Source organism: Apteryx mantelli, chromosome 2 (assembly GCF_036417845.1).
Source record: "Apteryx mantelli isolate bAptMan1 chromosome 2, bAptMan1.hap1, whole genome shotgun sequence".
NCBI lineage: Eukaryota > Metazoa > Chordata > Aves > Apterygiformes > Apterygidae > Apteryx > Apteryx mantelli.
The window spans coordinates 122,095,692-122,114,697 of record NC_089979.1 but is presented as its reverse complement, the minus strand read 5'-3'; the positions used below and the strand labels follow the sequence as shown (position 1 = coordinate 122,114,697).

The 19,006-nt window shown below is 44.6% G+C and overlaps 2 protein-coding genes across 2 annotated transcripts in view; both read left to right on the top strand.

Moving 5' to 3' along the window:
• METTL6 (methyltransferase 6, tRNA N3-cytidine) overlaps positions 1–17,261 on the top strand; it is a 37,329-nt gene extending 20,068 nt beyond the window's left edge. Inside the window, exon 6 of the mRNA XM_067291423.1 lies at positions 16,942–17,261. Within this exon, the coding sequence (XP_067147524.1) occupies positions 16,942–17,060 (119 nt within the window). The 3' untranslated portion in view covers positions 17,061–17,261. The remainder of the gene's footprint in view (positions 1–16,941) is intronic.
• Positions 17,262–18,615: 1,354 nt separating this feature from the next.
• Positions 18,616–19,006, top strand: part of SH3BP5 (SH3 domain binding protein 5) — a 50,715-nt gene continuing 50,324 nt past the window's right edge. The window contains exon 1 of the mRNA XM_067291419.1: positions 18,616–18,723. Within this exon, the coding sequence (XP_067147520.1) occupies positions 18,643–18,723 (81 nt within the window). The 5' untranslated portion in view covers positions 18,616–18,642. The remainder of the gene's footprint in view (positions 18,724–19,006) is intronic.

Here is a 19,006-nt window from a genome sequence, read left to right as displayed (position 1 = left end):
AGGGGTACCAGCAAAAAGGAAGACAGTCATGAAATTTTTGTTTCTGGAAATGGTCCATTCTGAAGCACTTGATGTTTTTCAGAATTCTGTGGCATGATATGAACCACAGAAAGATAAGAGGAGGGTATTTTGTTTTTAATCTGGGAATACAAAAAGAAAGTGAAAACTGAGGAACCAATTTTTCCATCTGTGGGAGTTACCATAGTCCCTGATGAGTTGCCATATGCTGATTGGGATCTAAGGCAAAGCAATCAGAGAAAGATTATTAGAGAACACAAAACTGAGATAGGTCAATTATGATCTGTAAATCAGAGAACAGCCAGACCAGTTTACAAAATTTATGAAGGGTGAACAAATGTTCACTACTGTGGGTGTACTAGAAAATGCAAACTACGGTACTACAAGTAAAGAGATCAAGGGCAGAAAAGCATGCCAGAGCTCAGAACTGGATTCTGAAGAAACAAAATGTGGCTCTGCCCAGACCGTGGCACATGTTGTGAGCCAAGACAATGCAGCATTTGAGAAAGGACACAAGAACAGCTGTGGGTGGTATTTGCTCATGCCAGCAGTGTGTATAGCATGCACACGGAGGATGGTGAGCACACCAAAAGGAATGCTTCAGGGGAACAGTGGATAACACTGCAGCCAAAGGTATCTAGACTAGTCTCCCCTAAAGCAAGCGGGACATATATTAGCTGTGTGTTGGCCACTGGGGCACAAACTGACATACCATCAGAAATCAACATTGAAACAGTGCTGATAAGACCAAAGAGAAGCAGATACAATTCAAAGCTTAAGTGATGATGTTAAGAGATGTGAACTGAGTATCTTGATTAAATTGTGAGCTGGCACTATTACGACTTGCTGGGGTGTGGGATGGGATGTGGAGGACAGTAACTGTTGTTGGAATTTGGGACTTACCAAGTCATTAGTCTCTTCATGTGGATATACTCATTAGAGAGGCAGGGGCCAAAAATGATTGATAAAAGAATTTGAGGAAGTTTCCACAAACCAGGAATCTTTCTAACACAATACCAAACAGAGACACTCAAACGGCCCCATAATTCACCCCATTAGGAAAGTTCTCCTTGCCCTAAGGCTGAAGTTCAGAGAAAGACAGGCAGACTCATTGTACTGTGAATCACAAAATCGACAGGAAAGCTAGCAGAATGGATACCCATTTGCCTGTTATTGTAGGAGAGGGTAAAAGCCTAGAATCATCCAATTCACATATGAACCCAAAGGAATTTAATAAGCATAGAGAAAAGGAGCATTTTTCTGTGGCCTAGAAGAATGAAAAAAGCTTGGAGATGGCCAATACTTTTCTTAAGCTTGGCGCACCAGCGAAGTTTTGAAAGGCATGCTTAAAAACAGCACGTGCACGTATTTAAACCTCTCCATTCCTGTGACACTGCTTCTCAGGTTGTAGCTAAACTGTGGGGCTCAGCCCAGCACCCTGGCCCCAGAACGACTGAATGTTGGGATAAGCATATTTGTGCACCATTTTCCCTCTTCTCTCTTTAAGCCCTAGATTTTTTTAGAAAGCAACATGGTTGCATAGGCAGGGAGGGGGTCAGAAGGGTCTCCATAGGTACTCCTATGTGGATGTATTGTGGAGTGTATCAGCCCTGATAGCCTTATGTTGCCATTTGGGTTTCCTTGGCACTCAGGGGGTTTCTCTAGAAAATGCAAAGGGCAATAAATGGTAAGAGGAGCAAAGGTTTATGCAGAGAGCTGCTTGGGGAGCTTGGGTTACTGCTTGGGGTCTCTCCTCTGGTCCCAGACAGCTGTGGGATAGACATTTTATTAAATTAACTGACACAGAAGCTGAGTGATCAGGCCAGTGCAGCATGTGGCTGCTGCTGAGTGCAGGCTGTGCATGGCTGGGAAGGGAAACAGTTGCATGGTGCACCTTTTGGGAGGGTCCTCTGCAGAGTCCCACATTGCGCAGGGCTGGGTGATTGCAACCTGTGGACTGCATGAGGCAGACCTCTCTGCCCGCTTGGCTCAGAGTGACTCTGAACCAGGAAACCGAGCCCCTAAGCAAGTTGCTTCCTGTCCAGCCCTTTCCCCCTTCTCCATAATGCTCTTCTTTCTAATTCTCCTTGCCCCTAGTAATTTGACTTGCCTGGCTTCTTTCTTCCTATAGTGATACAAGCTACCATATAACCAGAATTTGCCATTTGTATGTGCTATACATGTCCTTCCTCCTCTATTTTTTTTTGTCTTTAAATTACAAGTGTTTGGGGGCAGGTTTGCCTACCTGTATGTTTATGTGGTACTTAGAACAGTGGAACCCAAATTTGGACTGAATCCACCATGTTTTAGTCACCCCCATTCTTATTTATCGTTTATAGAAGACAAGCTCTACTGGCAAACGTTCTGGCAAGAGCAGTGCTTCTGCTGGTCCAAACTGCAGCTGTGCTGAGGCCTCACTTGCAAAGAGGATATGCTGGAGGAAATGACTTTATACTCTCCATAGTGTTATTTACTACTTTTTATATCCGTATGCAATGTATCTTTGTTTTTTAATTACTCCTTTTTCTTTTAAGCACTAAAAACATGTTGACAATTCAAATTATTTTTCCTATATGAGCTGTAACAGCCTTCTTTGGCTCCTCATTACACTGACTATTGAGTTCAAATAGTTTCATGCTGCTCTTCATGAACAGATATACAGAGTAGGTCATCCACCCTCTTCCCTTCAGCCATTTGTTCCCATCTCAGTGAGCTCTTAGGTTGCTGATCCTAAATTGCATTAATTGGACTGTGAGCCTACATGTAATGCAGCCTGGCATGGAAAGTTCCACAGAAAGAGAAGATCTCATTCGCTGTAAGCTTATGCTGTAATTTTTTTTCAGCCAAACAGCCAAGGGGTGTTTGCACACCTTCATGCAAAAATGGCACATGTTCTCTGTAGACCAAGGGCTAGTGCCTTTCCGTTTTCCAGTTTTAGGACATGGCCCCTTCAGAAAGCAGAGGTGAGGCAAAGAGCAGCCCAACTGAAGAAAGGAAATGAGAGATCTGCCTCCTCATTAGGATGAGCTCTAGCTGTTTGGCAAAGCAGAGGAGAAGCCTGTTTGAATTAGTGGCTCTTGTATATATGAGAAGAGGCACACAGGCTCATGGGCTTCTGCTGTGGCTCCAGAAAAGTTGTGGGATCTTGTAAGTGGCAGAGAAAGGTGTGCTGGGGGGGAGGGACAGCTATTTAACTCCTAGAGACTTGCTGCATTGGGCTGCAGGAGGAGGAGAGTCATAAATATTGTAGATTGTGGATACGAAGTGTGAAGAGATGTTAAAGGGGTTGGAGAGGCTGCTCTTCAGGTGAGGATCCTTGCTACTAACATGAATGCAGGCAAAAGAGCACAGCAGTGCAAGATAATACAAGTGCTGTTGCTAGCTGTGCTCTAAGGAGTCTGCGTTGTTGCAACCAGTATAAATCCCACTGGCCAATTAGCTCTTGCTTGACTAGCTGAAAACCGGCTAGCTAACTGATGGTAGCCCCTTCTGCACTCACAATTTTTTTCAAGAAAACCTTAATAGCAGCTCTTGTTCCTTGAGGAAGGAGAGGACTGGGCAGCAGGGAGCGATGGGCCAGGCCCCCCAGCAGACACGCACTGCCGAGTGTGCGTCCCGCGACTAGCCAGGGCCAGCTGGCTGCTGGCTGGTGCTGTCCTGTGAGGAGCTGGGCAGGGAGGCAAAGCTGGGTTAAGTAACCCTGGAGGAACTGCCCTGGCCACTCTGGTAAGGACACATGGCAAAGATCAGAGGGAGGGAGGCTCTGGTTTTCCTGGAGGCTGGAGTTTCTTGGCTGTGTCTGCTTGTTTTCGGCTCTGTGATTCTCCACGTTCTCGGGCAGGAGCACAGCCTGGGCATCCGAGCGTGCTGAGAGCTGCAGGTGGTGAGAGATGACTACCGTGCTCTTGTTTCCCCAGGCCCCTGCCTGTGGAAATAAGGTTTAATGTGTACCCTCAGCTCTCTGCTCTGTGCTATCTTCCCAATGTGTTACTCACTCTCATGTGTGTGGGGAGCTTTGTTTGTTTGTCTGTTTGTCTGTTTTTTTTCCTTCTTGGAGTCTGGGCTGTCAGGACTGTTGTATTACAAACTCAGTTCTCGTTATTAGAAGTGGAATCTAAGTTCCCAGCCCTTTGAGTTACAGAGCTTGAAACAACGGCATAAATACCAGAAGATGATAAACCCCCCCCCCCCATCAGGTTCTGCTTTAAATCTTTTTTTTTTAAGTCACTTTGTGAGAAGGAGGAGGATCTGACCTACAGAGATAGCTATACTGTGCAGAAGCTGCAGAACTGCCTTCCTCCACCTACAGTTCTTATAGATGAAGAGATGGGAGATGAAGTGCTCAGTTACCTGGAGTAGGTGGGGCAAACCTATCTAGGATTTGTTCATTTAAAAATTACTGGGGTTGTTTTTGTATTTTTTATAATAATATTTCACTATTTGAGTGTATTTCAATATTCCAATATTTGTGCCATGTTTAAAGTGCATCCATCTTTAATCCTCACAGTTTTTTAAAGTTATCATAGATATAATGCACAAAATGTGTTTTGGAACTGATACTGCAGACAAGAATGTGTGTATTTAATGATTGCTAGTATTTGCAGGATAGGGATCTAAGTCAGTAGGTGTGTTAGAAACACCTAGAAGAGAAATCTGCTCATCTGAGAAACCACGCAGGACTGTAGGCTCTAAAGCGAACTGTGCGGCAGATAAAAGCAGTTGGAGTCTTTTGAATTCTCACTGATTTTTTTTTGTTGCTTGTCAGGCTTTGGGTAAAACAGCTATGAGACCTTTTTAATACATCTTTTTGAAAGAACAGTTCATTTTAAACTTGAATTTTCTTTCTTTCCCTGCATTTATTTTCCCCCTCCAGGGCCTGCAGGTGTTTCCCTGCTGTCTCTGTGCACGCTGGTATTGCAATCTTCCTTTTCAGGGCTGGAGGCAGGGGCGGCAGCAGCAGCCTGCCTCTCGGCCAGGCTGTGGCGAGCACTGGAGGAGGCATCTGGCAGCTCATGCAGTTGCTTCCACCTCTGGTTTGCAACAGGCAGTGGGGATGGCTCTAGCCAACAGCCCTCCAGTTAGTCCGTGGGGATTTGTGAAAATACTAATTTAAAGTGCCTGACTGAAAAGCATGATTTAATAGAAAAGGATTTTGGTGCACTTATTAAGTTGTTCTCATGTAAAGAATGCCTGCATTTCTGAGAATAACCTTTCTTTAGGTAGTTTAAAAGAAACATCCTACTGTTCCTGTCCAAGCAGTTTCTTATTGTAACCTATAGAACACAGGTTTCTTAGGGAAATAATTTCTGTTTTCCTACTGCAAACAAGAATCACTGTTCTTTGCTGTGGGAAAATAAACTGTAAATATATAACTTCTGAAGGCTTAAAGTTTATCTCTTGCATAAGAAAACAAATTCAGGTCAGGAGTCCAAATTTCAAAGTTTCCTTTGTGTGCATTTCTCTGTAAAATGTAAGCTTAGGATTGTGCAGAAGTAGGAGGATATGGACTAATAACAGTCCAAAGGAGACTTCTGAGCCCTGAATTTGGCAGTCATCATCAATGTCCGAGTTCCTAAAGTTTTGTTTATTTTTAAGCCATTTATTTACTTTGTTTGTAGTTAAATTGTCATGAAATTAGGAAACACATTAGCCAAACATCTGTGTTCAGAGTGGTTCCGTCAAAGCCTGATTACAGTAATTTAAAAACCAGATCTTTTAAGTGAAGCCTGTAGTATCTGTTCTTATCAGGATAAAAAGCAGCACTCTATTTTTGAAGAGGAATTGATCTAACTCTGCACAGTTGGATACCAATTAGGAACAAATTCTCACTGTAAAAGCACAAGGAGGAGTGAGTGGAGGGTTGTGCAGCCCTTTAAAAAGGAACTGAAATAATGCCCATTTTATAATTATGTTAATCTCGCCATATGAATCACAGAATATACAATACCTTGAACCCATGCTTTTGGGTGCAGGGAAGATGCACAGAAAACAAGCCATAAGTAACAAAAGGGTGCTGTGCTGCTCTGCCCCAGCAGTGAGATACTGTGATGTAGTAATGCAATGTGTTTCTTACCGAAGAGGGTGTGACATGCAGATTTTTTGTACCCATTTATGTATTTTAGGTAGAGATCCTGTTTTCTCTGAAACAGCTGCAATTGTTGTAACCCAGTGTGAATGCATTCATTCATGTAAAAGGAGCGTAGGATATTGCTGTTTCCTGTATGGGGATAAGGTCAGATCCTGTACATCCCATACGAGACTTAGGTATTTGAGTCTCAAGTGCCCTCTGCTGTGTTGCCTTCACCTGCAAGCTCGCCTGCAACTGGGGCGGATGAGAGACCGCGGCGCTGTGGTGCAGCTGGGGTAGTGCTGGGAGCCCAGGGGAGCTGTTGCTGGAAGGTGATTTTCTGCCAGGTGCTTTGTACCACGGCCCTTCCTCCGCTCTGTGGTTTGGAGCCGTCCGCGTGCCTGCCACATGGTGCAGCTGGGGAGGCTTTGCATGTTGGTCTGAAAGCAGGTGGGAAAGGTCTTTGCCTTCCTGCCAGTGGGCTTAGACAGGCAAGCATGCTGTGGCGTGGTAGCAGCTCTGCAGTAATTGTCCGTGGGCATGCTCCTATCCTTGGGACAACGAAAGGGAATTTGAGCTAACTTAGGCCTTCTCCTAGGTGTCTGTGCCCACACAAAGAGGGTCGTACTACATTATATCCTGATTTTCGCATGTGAGTGAGTCCTGAATAAACCCCTTGCCTCTGTATGGTAACGTCATCCCCACTGCTGGCAAGGCTATGGGCAACTCCCTGCTCTTCATAAACGACCCAGAGGAGGTAATGCTGCACCCTCGCTCTTTGTGGCTCTTCTGGCCTGCCCTGTGCCCCAGCTAGGCGTGCTGGCCCAGCGCTTCGGCGAGGGAAGTGGCACAGCTCCCTTGAACCCAGTGGAGCTCCACTAACGTATGTGAGCAGCGAATGTGATCCATTATGGTCAGCATTCCCGGGGGGGTGATGCGCCTCCAGATGCTGTTACTGTAGTCAGTGGATAAAAAGCCACAGTTGTGTCCTTAATCTGCATTTCTGTAACACTGTGGTGGGGGGGGAGGGGGGAAGGGTGAAGAACCATCTTGCCTCTCACTTCTGCTGGTGTTTACTTATGGATGTGACAAGCTGTCATTTTCTAGTTTGTGTGAAAAGTGACACTTAATCTCCCTTCCCCCTACTCCAACCTTGCCAGCATATTTTCTGCATGCAGATATAGATTTGTGTTCATTTCCCTAGCAGATGTCACAGTGATTCAATGCAGAATGTGCTTGGGGACATGATTATAATTGAACTGTTCTCAAGGAAGCGGAGATGAATGTATTGCTATTTTCTGCTTCTGTTACAATACTAGAGCTTTGCATTTCAGATCCTTGATTTGGAGCTTTAACTTCCCATTTTGCATTAAAAGGAAGCAATACTTGCAACTCTCTTAAACATTTCAGAAGTTCTGCAAGACCAAATATAAATAACAAAAGTATCTGATCTGAAAAAATAACCTGGGTCTATGCTGACTGCTACAACTAGACTCTGAATGTCCATGCAGTGGTGTGCAGTGTTTCTAACGTGTTTTACACAAGGCTGGATGAGATGTACTGATGTAGCAGTGTGAATTCAGGATGGTGTTTCCTGTGCATTACTTACAGGTGTGTAGGAACTGCTTTTATATTCAGTGCCACTGTGAGTTGATAGTTGTTTGGTATTTAGATGTAAGAAAGTGTCTGTGAGTAACGCATATATATATGAATCTTATTGTTATTTAAAATAAGGCTTATTTAAAAATTAGGCTCCCATTATTCAGAATTTACTGACAGTGCCTACCTTCTTCCTTTCACTTCTCCATCCAATTTACAAGGAAAAACCTCCTTCAGCTGAAGAAGTGCCTCACGAAGGTTTGGCATTCTTGCAGTGACAACCCTGGAGCTCCACTTCCTCCTTCAGAAATACAAGTTAATTATATAGCTGCTGCAAAATAAAATGGGAGTCTAAGTGAAAAAGAAAAGGTAATTATTTAGTTGCTAACGTTGCTTCTGCTGTGCCATTGTTTGATAGCTGTGTAATCGATGTGTGCTGCTGTGATATGCAGTCTCTAGCAGCACAGGTTTGATGCCTATATACTCTTTGAAGAGTTCCCACCTGCCTGCTATTTTCTGTCATTACAAGTAGATGCTGATGTAGAAATATGACTCCAGCTGGCTCTTGACCAGCTTTCTTGGCGCTTGTGGAAATACCCCTCCTTTAATAAAGTTAATGTTAGTGGGGATTGCCACCTTCAACCGTTTCCATGTCCTCGGCACAAGGCAAATGCTGTTTCCTCCCCTTGGAGGATTACACAGCATTAAAGTTGCCCTGTCTGTGAAGATTAATACATTGCTGTATAGTTGTTTTTCCTCCCCTACCCCCCATGAAGACGTGATTGCTCAAAGGGGTGCCTGTGAGGGGAGCGCCGTACTGCAGGCTGCCCAGCATCTGCTTTGTTCTCTTTGTGCTCGCAGCAAAACACCTGCTTCTGAAAATCAATTTCCTCTCCTGCTGTTTGCGGAGGGTGTTCCTGTTCTTGGAGCCCACTGTGCGTCCCCGGCACTGTGCAGTGGCAACCGGAGGGCTAACGGCACCACTGCAGCTGCTGCTACCTTGGGCCTCGCTCTCCGTTCTGCCGCCTGGGACTGGAGATCAGCATGGACGCCGCACTGACCGAGAGCAACTTTCATCCTCATGTGGCAGGACTGCACTTGCACTGGTGACTGCAGTTTTGCCTGGGAAATCCCACAGACAATCTCACAGATTGGAGAAGTGTAGCCCTCAGTTTGCAGTGGTCTGTGTTCATCTGCATGTTAATGAAGGGCAATCTGTCAGGCTCAACATGGTCCTCTTGGGCAGGATTTTCCAGAGGGCTGAAGCATGCTCCCTTATCTCTTCCCACTGATTTGGAGCTCGCTCCTGGAATATGCCCTGCCTCTTACAGCTGGGAAATGGCCTGTCTGCACATTTGAGCTGGAAAACAAGCACCATTCTGATACGGTCACTAGCTGAGAATAAGGGAACTGTCACCTTACCTCTTTGTGTGAATGGAGCAATGAAAGCAATGAATGACCTTTGGGGACAGGAAGGGCAGCAGCTTTTGAATCCAGTCATTTGAGGCCATTGCTACCTGGCAAATGTCAAATCTAGGTACTCCCACTTCAGCCATCTAGAAGGCATCTCAAAAAAAAAAAAAAAAAAAAAAATCTAGGCAGCAGCTGGCTTGTGGGGACTCCCAAGGTGAAATGCCTCACTTCTGACTCTATGAACTCTTATTCAGCAGGATTTCCACAGAACATGCTGTAAAACTGCCCCCTCATTGGATTTCAGTGGAAAAGAAGTCACAGTACCACATTTTAGTCTTTCCTAGGGTTAAGCAGGCATTCTGGGGCAAAAAAAAGACTGATGAGGGTCAACAGACCCTAGACTGTAGCACAGGAATTCTCTGGTCTCTGCAGCAGGCAAGGAAACATGTCCCCGAAGTGTGAGTTAAAATAACGTAGTTACAGATTTGGACAAACGCCTCTGTTGAGCCATAGCTAATGGTAAGTGCTATGGAACAGGTTATATATAAACATGCAAAATCTCTTTGTGAAAGAATTTATCACCATAGCAAGAATTACTTTTTTTTTTTTTTTGGTATTTATATAACTTCTGCTATGGAAATCTTAGAGAGGTTTTTTAGGGACTATGAAGTAAGGCACAGCTGTCAAGTAGGTAATATGAGTTCAAAATGAGAAAAGGCCTTTTGCAGAACTAGAGGAATGGAGCAAGGATGAACGATGCCAAAAAGGAGAGTTTAGAGCAGAGGTTAAACTAGAATAAAAAAAGCAACTCTTGGGTTCTGCCTTTGAAATTTGTCATTGATTCTTATCTGACTATCTTTCTGCAGTCATTTAACCTCTTCATATTTTCACAGATTTGCCTAAAAAGTAGAGATAATAATGCTAGTACAGGTCTTCTCTCAGTCTCTTACCCAAAGCTACTTCTGTTAGCATTCTCTGGTGTAGCACCTGGTTTTAGCATCAAGAAGAGACCATAGCTAGCCTGGCCCTGGAAAGCAATTTTTGTTGGTTTATTGAATTAATATTTTAAAGACTAGCTCTGGAACTTGTCTGCATCTGCTGGTAAAAGAGAGAAATCTGTAGTGTTCTGCTAATAGGGAAACTAAAAGCACATGCTCTAGGTGTCTGTGATCTGGTTAATGTAAAAGTTCGGTCTTGTGCCTGTAGAGCTCTTCAGCTGATGGAGGTCTGAACTAGTCAGTGTCACAAAACTCTGAAGACCCTTTTTTTCCCCTGCTCTTGCATAGCTGCGCTTCCCAGCCACACATCAATTTGCAGAGGCAATAGGGATATTCCTTAATCCTCAGAAGTCCTCAAAGCAGTGGGCAGTTTTGTATCAATTTTTGCAAAACTTGTGCCTTGGCTCTATTCCTCTCCCTAATGCTCAGGTAACTCCAGCAGCCTCCACTTTATGCATTTGGGGATTCTTCCAAGAGAACCATCAACAGCAAAGTGCTGGATGGGTGAGAGACCAGTGGGAAAGGGCTGGTGAGGGGTGGGGTGGGTGAAGATTAGTCTGGGGATTGCAATGCTGAGAGAGCACCACCAGGGCTCCATGTTGGTGGTAGAAAGTTGGCATGTGAGGAAGCAAATGAGAAATGGGGTGGAACAGAGAAATGGAAAGAAAAAATTCCACTGGGGAGAAGGAGCAGCAAATTCTGCCTCTGGGGGAGGGATTTCCAGGATGTAAAGTCTTGGGGTTGGAAGAGGAGGAAAAAGAGATAAGGATACCTTACCTGTGAAGGAAAGGAGAGAAGCAATTGTTTAAATGATGCTTGAGGGGGGTAGAAAGAGGAGGAATGTTAAAAGAGGTTGGAAATAAAGAGACTGAGCCTGGATGGTGAGGTAGAAGTAGAGATGACAGAGCTGAGGAAGTGGCAGAAGTGAGAGGGAGAGATCGTGTCAACATTGCAGTCCAAACGTGTTTGTTCAGCTCTTGGAGATGTGAGGCACTGGGTCACATCCTGGCAGCATGATTGTGACAGCATGGCTTCATAACCCACCTGGTGTTACTGATTTGGGATCCGGGCAGGATTCACAGCCTTGAACTCGGTGAGCGAGCGGGAGGTGCATGGATACAGCGTTCACCTTTGGGTTGTGGCATAGGGGGAAGGGTGGAGAGGGAATGCACGTAGTCATTGCTTCTTATCCTGGTATATAAAGTTAGGTGCTAAAACAGGCTCTACCTCACTCCTACACACAATGTGCTTGATTGCTTGATTTTTATGTAACAGGAAGCTCTGAAGAGTGTGATTCTGTCAGATAGTGGGTGGAGGGCAGAAAATCTAGCTATTAATGGGAGGCAAGGAGGGAGAGGTTCTAGGTATTCAGGAGACATGTCACTGTTGCAAAGCTGATACGGACTTTTTTATCTGAATATTTTAATGAGCTATGGATTTCCATACGTATCTGGAAGGAGACATTTGAAATGTAGACCCTGAGGGTCTTGCAGGCATCAAACTCAAATTTGTTCAACCGACAACTGTTTCTGTGACTAGATACTTGACGAGCTCCTGTTTTCTGGCACAAGGTAAACAGGCTATTAGGGGCCTGGTAAGCAAACAAAGAGAAGGATAGAAAAGGCATTTGCTATTTCTCCTATCACTGCTTAGGGGTTAGCCAAATGTGGTTAGGAAGCAGAGAGACTGTGCAAAGACCTTTCTCAATACCTTGCTAATTAGGCTTGGCTGTGGATGGGCCTGTGCTCATCCCTGTGCTTCCCAGCTGCTTCCCTGTTGGCTGCTGGTTTGTCTCCACAGTTCAGAGGCAGGAGTTCCCGTTTGGTTGTCAGGCCTCATCTCTTGTTTCTCTAGATATAGGCTTGAGTTCTGCCTTTTCTCTTAGCATTTTAGTTGGCTGTGATGATATTGAGGCCCCAAAGCTCTCTGCCTTTCTGTAGCTATCTGGTCTACTCAGTCCCTCATGCTCATTTTGAAACATTTGTCTCAGTGTCTTTCTAGGCCATCTTGTACTTGAAATGTCCCTGCTGCTTCCCTCTATTTAATCAGTTATCACCCCTTAAAAGCAGAAAATTGTGCAGGAAACCAAAGGGAAAACTTCCCTGGATTGCTGTTGCTTAAACAAATGCTCTGAGATCCTCTGATGAAAGGTGCTCTGCAGGCTTCAGTTGTTAACAGCCTGTGTTTATCAGCTTAAAATGGGATATTGGTGAATTTCCGGTCTGGTAGCCAGATTACTAAGAAGTGAAGGCTGTGGTCAGAGTGCTTTTAGCGGCCACAAGGTTGCCGTTGCATGGGGCCCCGCTCCAGCCTGCACGCACACTGCGTTGCTTGGCAGGAGGCTCCTCAATGGTGGCAGGCGCACGCGAGCAGAGCGAGTTTCACACCACGCTTTCCAGGAGCGTTTCCACTGGCTGGAGACGTGAAGAGCCCCTTCCTGCTAACCTGGAAAACTCCTCCGTGCTGAGTGCACACAGGAGCAATGGGAAGGGCTGTGGAAACTGTTCTTGGCTCTCACCAAAGCACACGGTCCCATGAATGCTCTGCACCAGACCCACCTACCTGGAATATCTCATTTGCCGTTACATTTCCACAATGCTGCAAGTTGCAGGGGCCTCCTGTATTCATCTATCAGTGTGATATTTGGTGTCTTGAGCAGTTTGGTTTGGTGGCAAGAGACTAATGGCGGGGGGGGGAGGGGTTATCCTCTAAAAGTTACCAGTGAGATACCTACTAATATAATAAAATAGCCATAGATATGGGATCAGTATGAATGTTAAGCAAGCAAAGGCCTGGAAAAATGAGATATTCTCTTGCACATGACTAACATGTTATTTGGGAATTATAGGTGATTCTTTAAATAAATGTTTTAAATGTGGTTTATATAGATGTATAAATGTAAAGAATAAATGATGAGGGCGGATGTTTTTGTGCTGAATAGCAGTGATGTGTCTGCATCACTGCAGAAGCATTACTGGATTATCAGGCTGGATAGAAAAGAACAGCTCTTGCATCTCATTTGCCTCTCACAAGGCAACACTTCTTGTCTGAGGCCTTATTTTGGGTGCGAACTAAAGCCTTGGCATTTAATCCTATTCCTGTTGAAGCTCATGGGAGACTACTGTTGAGTTAAGCAGACAGCAGGAATCAGGGTGGATATATTCAACACAGAAAGGGGGCAGTATGGGGGTTTCCCTGTTCAGATATTGCGCATTGCAAAGGGGATCTCCCTTACTGTTCAGCAAAAGACCTGAGGAAGAGCCTCTCATGTTCTTTCTGTTACTTCCTAAAAGTGCAAAGGCAGCAGACCGTGTTTTGGGCAGAGAGGCAGCAGCGCTGCTCTGCCACTCTGCAGAACTAGTGTTGTTGTACTCAGGATTTCCAGTGGGAAATTCCCCACCGCCCACCTTGCCACAGGGCAGTGTGGAGGAGAAGAAGGTCAGTCCCGTGTTGATGATGGACCTCTCCCAGTAAAACAACAACAAGAAGGGGAATCCTTCAAGCTGTTAGTCATGCACTATATATACTGTAGTATATGTGAATATATATATGTATATATAAAAATATATTGCATGCTATCTGTTGTATAAAGCATAAATATCAGGTTTCAGAATAATAAGAGAAGTAGCTCATGGGATACATACATGTAAATCCAGTAGAAATTGGCCCAGCAGGTAATTTTGCTAATAATGCTTTTATTTAGTTTTTAAGAAAGATATTAAGATTAGTGTGGTTAGAAAATAGAATGGTACCTCCTTAAATGAGCCTCCTTTCTTTGTAGCCCTGTGAAGCCTGGAGGGTATCTTTAATCATCTTTAAATGGTGTTTGTTAAAAAGAAGTGAAATTAAAGGGTATTTTGGGAAGTAGTTTTTTGTCCAAGTACATTCCTTGTAGGTGGGGAAGTCTACTGGGTGCTCAGACCCATTAATGTGTCTTTGTGTGCATTGTTTGTATGCAAGTTCATAAGGTGATGGCATCGTGTAAACTGGTGTAAAAAAGTGTAACTGATTTTTGACACTTCCTAAAATGCAGAGCACAAATGTGCTGCAAACATTTTGAGTATGGAAGCATGAAAATTTGCTTGAGAAATAAGCAAGATGAAGAAGTGGTCAGAATCAAAACTTCCTGTTTAATACCCTGCATGTGTATCCTGCCTGCAGGGTATTTAAAATCATCCATAAATGTAGTGCATATCTTCAAAAATAGGTATGTTCCTAGCCTCTCGTCAGTGAGGTTAAGACAGGGAGAACCAGATCTTCAAACGTACTGTGATTGTGGATGAGATCCTACTTGGTGTTTAAAAATGTTTGGAACATGTGCAATGTATTTCTGAAAGGCAGGAGAGCATATGGGGTTTGAACGTTGATAGAGCAATGTCTTTGCTGCAGCTTGGAAGAGAGAGAGATGGTGGCTTTGCCTTTACATGAGAAGCTCCCTGGTTGAAACTACTTTTTGGTGTAATATCGCAAAAGTCAGTGTGCTGAAGTGGCCTGCAGGATGACTTTAGTTATAGAAACTTCTTAGAGGATTTTTTTTCCCATAAATGTATTTATGGGGCCATATTTTGTACACAGTGTTTTCTTAGGATTGGGCTGTTTATACTTCTGTGTGTTTATTTGATGGTTAGTTATTTAAAACAAAATTGTAATAGTACTTGAATATTTGAGGCTAACTGGGAGTGCTCTAGCTTCATAATGAACACAAGCAGAAGAATTTTCAGAGCAGAAGTATTTTTCCACTCCCCTTGGGAAAAAGAGATGCAGAATTCCTGTCTCTCAGCTGGTTTTCACCACAAAGTTTTCCATGAGCTGCAAATATGTCTTCAGTAATCAAATGTGTGTTAATTAATCCCAAAGCTCTGCTCAATATGATACTCATGGTCAAAAAGAGGAGACTGCAGAACTTGTTTCTGAGGAAGGAGATGCAACTTTGATTTGTATTTCAGGTTTTTGCCTCCAGTGCTTGGGTGGAAGCAAGCTTTTAGGGCAAGTATGAGCAGAAATTTGAATGCAAGACTAGGTTTAAAAACAAACAAACAAAAAACCTTCTTCCCCAAAAAGCATTCAAAATCCAACCTATCAAATGTATGTAAAATTACACTATCCATTCACTTGTATTTTTTTCCCTGAATTTACTACAGTCATTAGTATGTTTCCCCAAGTGGCTACACACTGATCACTAATGCATACTTCTTCCCAGCCAATTTTATTTAAAATGCAGCTTTTAGTTCCCTGATGTCTATTCAAAAGAGGTAATACCTAATCTACAGAACATCTTCTAGAATGGAGGGGGAAATTCTTCTCTGTACTCCTCCCTTAAAGTGCAGAAGTTTTCCTCTTTCCCCTGCCAAATTTTGCATGTACGCTGGGGATTTCTGTGGGACCAAAAAATGGGGCTGTCCAGCAAATTCCCATGCAAGTAATCCTGTAACAGCGTATCTTGGCCAGGGCATCATCGTTGCCCAGGAGATTCTGCACTTCAGGATCTTGCATTAATGATAAAGCTTGTACCGCAAATGGCTGCTGTTATGTAGCAACACAAATGTTGTGCAGCGTGATTTAACTGAGTGCCAGAGTAGGTCAGACGACTGCTCTCCCAGCGCCGGGACCTTTCCCTCCGCTTTTCAGATGGACCGTACAATCTCCAGTGTAACTGCAGTTGAGCTGCAGCCCAGCCTGGCGCATCTGTGCTGCTTCTCCACCGCAGCTGCTCTGGAGCCCCATTAGATGTTTCTTCCTGCCTTAATTGCACAGTGCTTGATATTCAAATATTGAATGCTTTGAACCAGGGTTTTGAAATATTGATATAACAGAAAGCACAGACTGTCTCAGCCAAACCCCAGGCAGGCTTTACTCAGATGCCTCCTGTGCGTGTGGGACCTGTGGGGGAAGCAGAAAGGTCAGTACAACGGACTTACTTTTTTGGTGGGGGTGGGGAGGTTTCTAGCTGTTTATAGATCGTGTAGGAGATTCACTGCGATGAGATGACTCATGACTTGATGAAGGCAATACCCAAATGCCATCATCTGCAATTTACTCCTTGTACCATACCAAGTGAAGGAGAACATGAAGCCTCCCTACGTACTGCTCCCTGGATACTCCTGGGGCTCTGCTTCCCTTTGCATATGATGGCAGTTTCAGCCAAAACTGTTTCATGGGGAACAGAAAAGACTGAGCATAAAAATAATATTTTTGAGTCTTCTGTTGATCTTCATGTGTACTGAATGCTTTTTCTTTCTCTTTTCCTTCAAATATCTCTTGAAGCCATTTTCTGTTTATGCATTATGTGATGCCTATAGTGATAAATTTGACTTGTGTATTCTTCAGTGATTTTTTTTTTTGTTTAAATTTTTCTGATGTATCAATTTTATATAAAGTGATGCCCATAGCCTTGGGGCTGCATTTGAGGTTTCAGAGCCTTGGAGAGAGGGGACTGTGCATTCATACTGCCTCTTGCACAGAGCTGAGCTGCGTGCAGGCAGCTCTCTCAATGTGTTGATTCTGCAGTACGAACGTGGAAAGGAACAGCTTGCTCAGGCATGATGGTGGCAGATTGATGAATTTGGCTTGAGTTTTTTTGAGCTGTGACAATCACCTGGACTGTCATGTTGTCTCAGACATTGCAAATCTGTCAGTGGGAGCATGGGCTGTGCAGGAGCATTTCCCTACCCCTGAGCAGCAGGCAGCCCTCTGCGCAACCTTGCAGTGGGTAAGAGTGCATGGGTTTGGAAGAAGGTAGCAAAGCTACAATTGCTGTTTTATGTAGCCTTGTTTTTTAGAAATGAAAGCAGTAACAGTGGGATTGCCAGCATTAACTCTTCCGCATGCTTTTTTGTGCCCTTTTAGGATGGTTAGAGCTTTGGACATTCGACCACCATGGTCTCGGCATGACCCACGGCACAGTGGGGATGAGACTCCCTGGGGCTTGGGAACCGCTGGCCGTTCGCACACATTGGTTCCCCTAATGGACCTCTGTAAGAGTAAAACTCTTGGGCTGGGCCATCCTTTTTGTTTTTCTTTACATTATTTCTTCTGCTGTTCATAATTAAGACATTGTTGCATACAACCCATCTGCAATTTTGCAATACCTCCTCTGTTGCTTGATTATTTTAGTTTGTTGGTGTCCGTTTACATGTTTAGAATATTTGCAAATATTTGTGCCACTCTCTTCTTCCCCTCATCTTTTTTTGGTTGCTTTGCAATGTTTGGAAGAGCTTAAACTCTTGTCTTTTACTTCCTTTTTCACCTTAGGAACATGAATTTTTATCTTCTTGTGCTTTGCTGGGAGTTTTCTTGATCTTCAGTCTCTCAGATGAAGCTTCTTCACCAAGACTAAGAACTGTCTTTTTTTTTTTTTTTAATTTTTGCGGTTATCTTTTGAGGAATCCCCTAACAAAACTAGGGTTAAATCAGAAAGTGATGCTTTTAAGGAGGAGATACATTCCACACCTGTCTAAGATGACTTGTTACCCACCCTGAAGGAGTGAGGAAGCAGTCTGGTGGGGCAGCGATGGTTAGGCGAACGGTTCAGCCCATTGCCATGGCTTGCCCTATGTTTCCCCTGTGGGTAGTCTGACCCTGGGCTCTGCTGGGACTGCCCTCCCTATGTCACAGGGAGGCAAAAGGCAAAATATATATATATATATATATATATGTATATATATATATTTTTTTTTCCCCCGTGTAAATGATGATGGGATGCACTGGTAATTTCTCTCTGGGGCTGCTTTGAGACGGGAAGCGAAAGTCATTGTTTCAAATCTCATTTCTTTGCTGCTGCCCATGGAAGGGGGTTCGACCCTGCAGCAGAGAGGCGAGGCGAAGCGAAGGGCTGCTGGAGCCTCTCACCCTGGTGCCCTGCTGGTACCATGGGTCACCCTGCGTGTTCCCATCAGGGTGCCAGTCTGGCGCTACTGCAGGGCTAAGGAGAACCGGATCCCAAGTGCTCAATTTTTAGCCAGGGGCAATGTAGTTAGATATTAGCAGTGCTTCCTGCAAGAAGTTCTTTTTTACTGATACCACAAGGACACATCTATACTATGTCTTCTTCCCCAGCATCCAATAGATAAAATAGTTGCTTGCTCAGCTGCCACACCACAGAAATCGGGCTGAATTTTCAAGGTTGCTTTTATTTGTATCCCCTTTCTCTTCCACCTCCCCCCCACCCCCCCGTTTTATTTTCCCTCTGCAAACACATTTTGTCCACCGCAAGCTCACCGGCGGAGCCTGAAAAGGAAGGAAGGAAGACAAAAAAAAAAAAAAGAAAAAAAGAAGAAGCCACGCAGGGTAGAGCCAGCCTTGCCTTGCGCCTGAAACCACTCATGGCGGCTTCACGCACTGCAGCTGCGTGGACTTGGGCTCTGCACGGCAAAACGCGTAGATAAAAATAATAGTAATAAAATAAGAATTTGAAAAGAAGAAAGCAGAGCCACGCACCACCGCCCTCCCAGCCCCGCCGCCGCCGAGGGGGGCGTGGCTTGGGGGCGTGGCTTGGGGGCGGCGCGGCGGGCCCGCGGCGGCGGCGGCGGCGGCGGGAGCGGGGCCGCCATGGAGGTGGCGGGACGGCGGGGCCGCGCCGCCGAGGAGGGCCCGCGCCCCGACGAGGAGGAGGTGGACCCCCGCATCCAGGTGAGCGGGCGTTGAGGGGGGGGGGGGAGTGATGTCTTAATCAAAAAAAAATAAAAAAAAATTCTTTATATTTTCATTTTTTATTTCGTGTATATATATATATATAAAAAAAAATATATATATATATATATATAAACAAACACCTAGGTCGGCCCCAGCAGCCCCGGGCGTCTCGCCACCCTCCGGCCCTTTGTTACCCGCAGCCCCCCGAGGATGTTGCATGTCTTCCTGGCACCTTCCTTTTTTCTGCTGGAAATACCCGCCTCCCCCCCCTCGCTTTTTT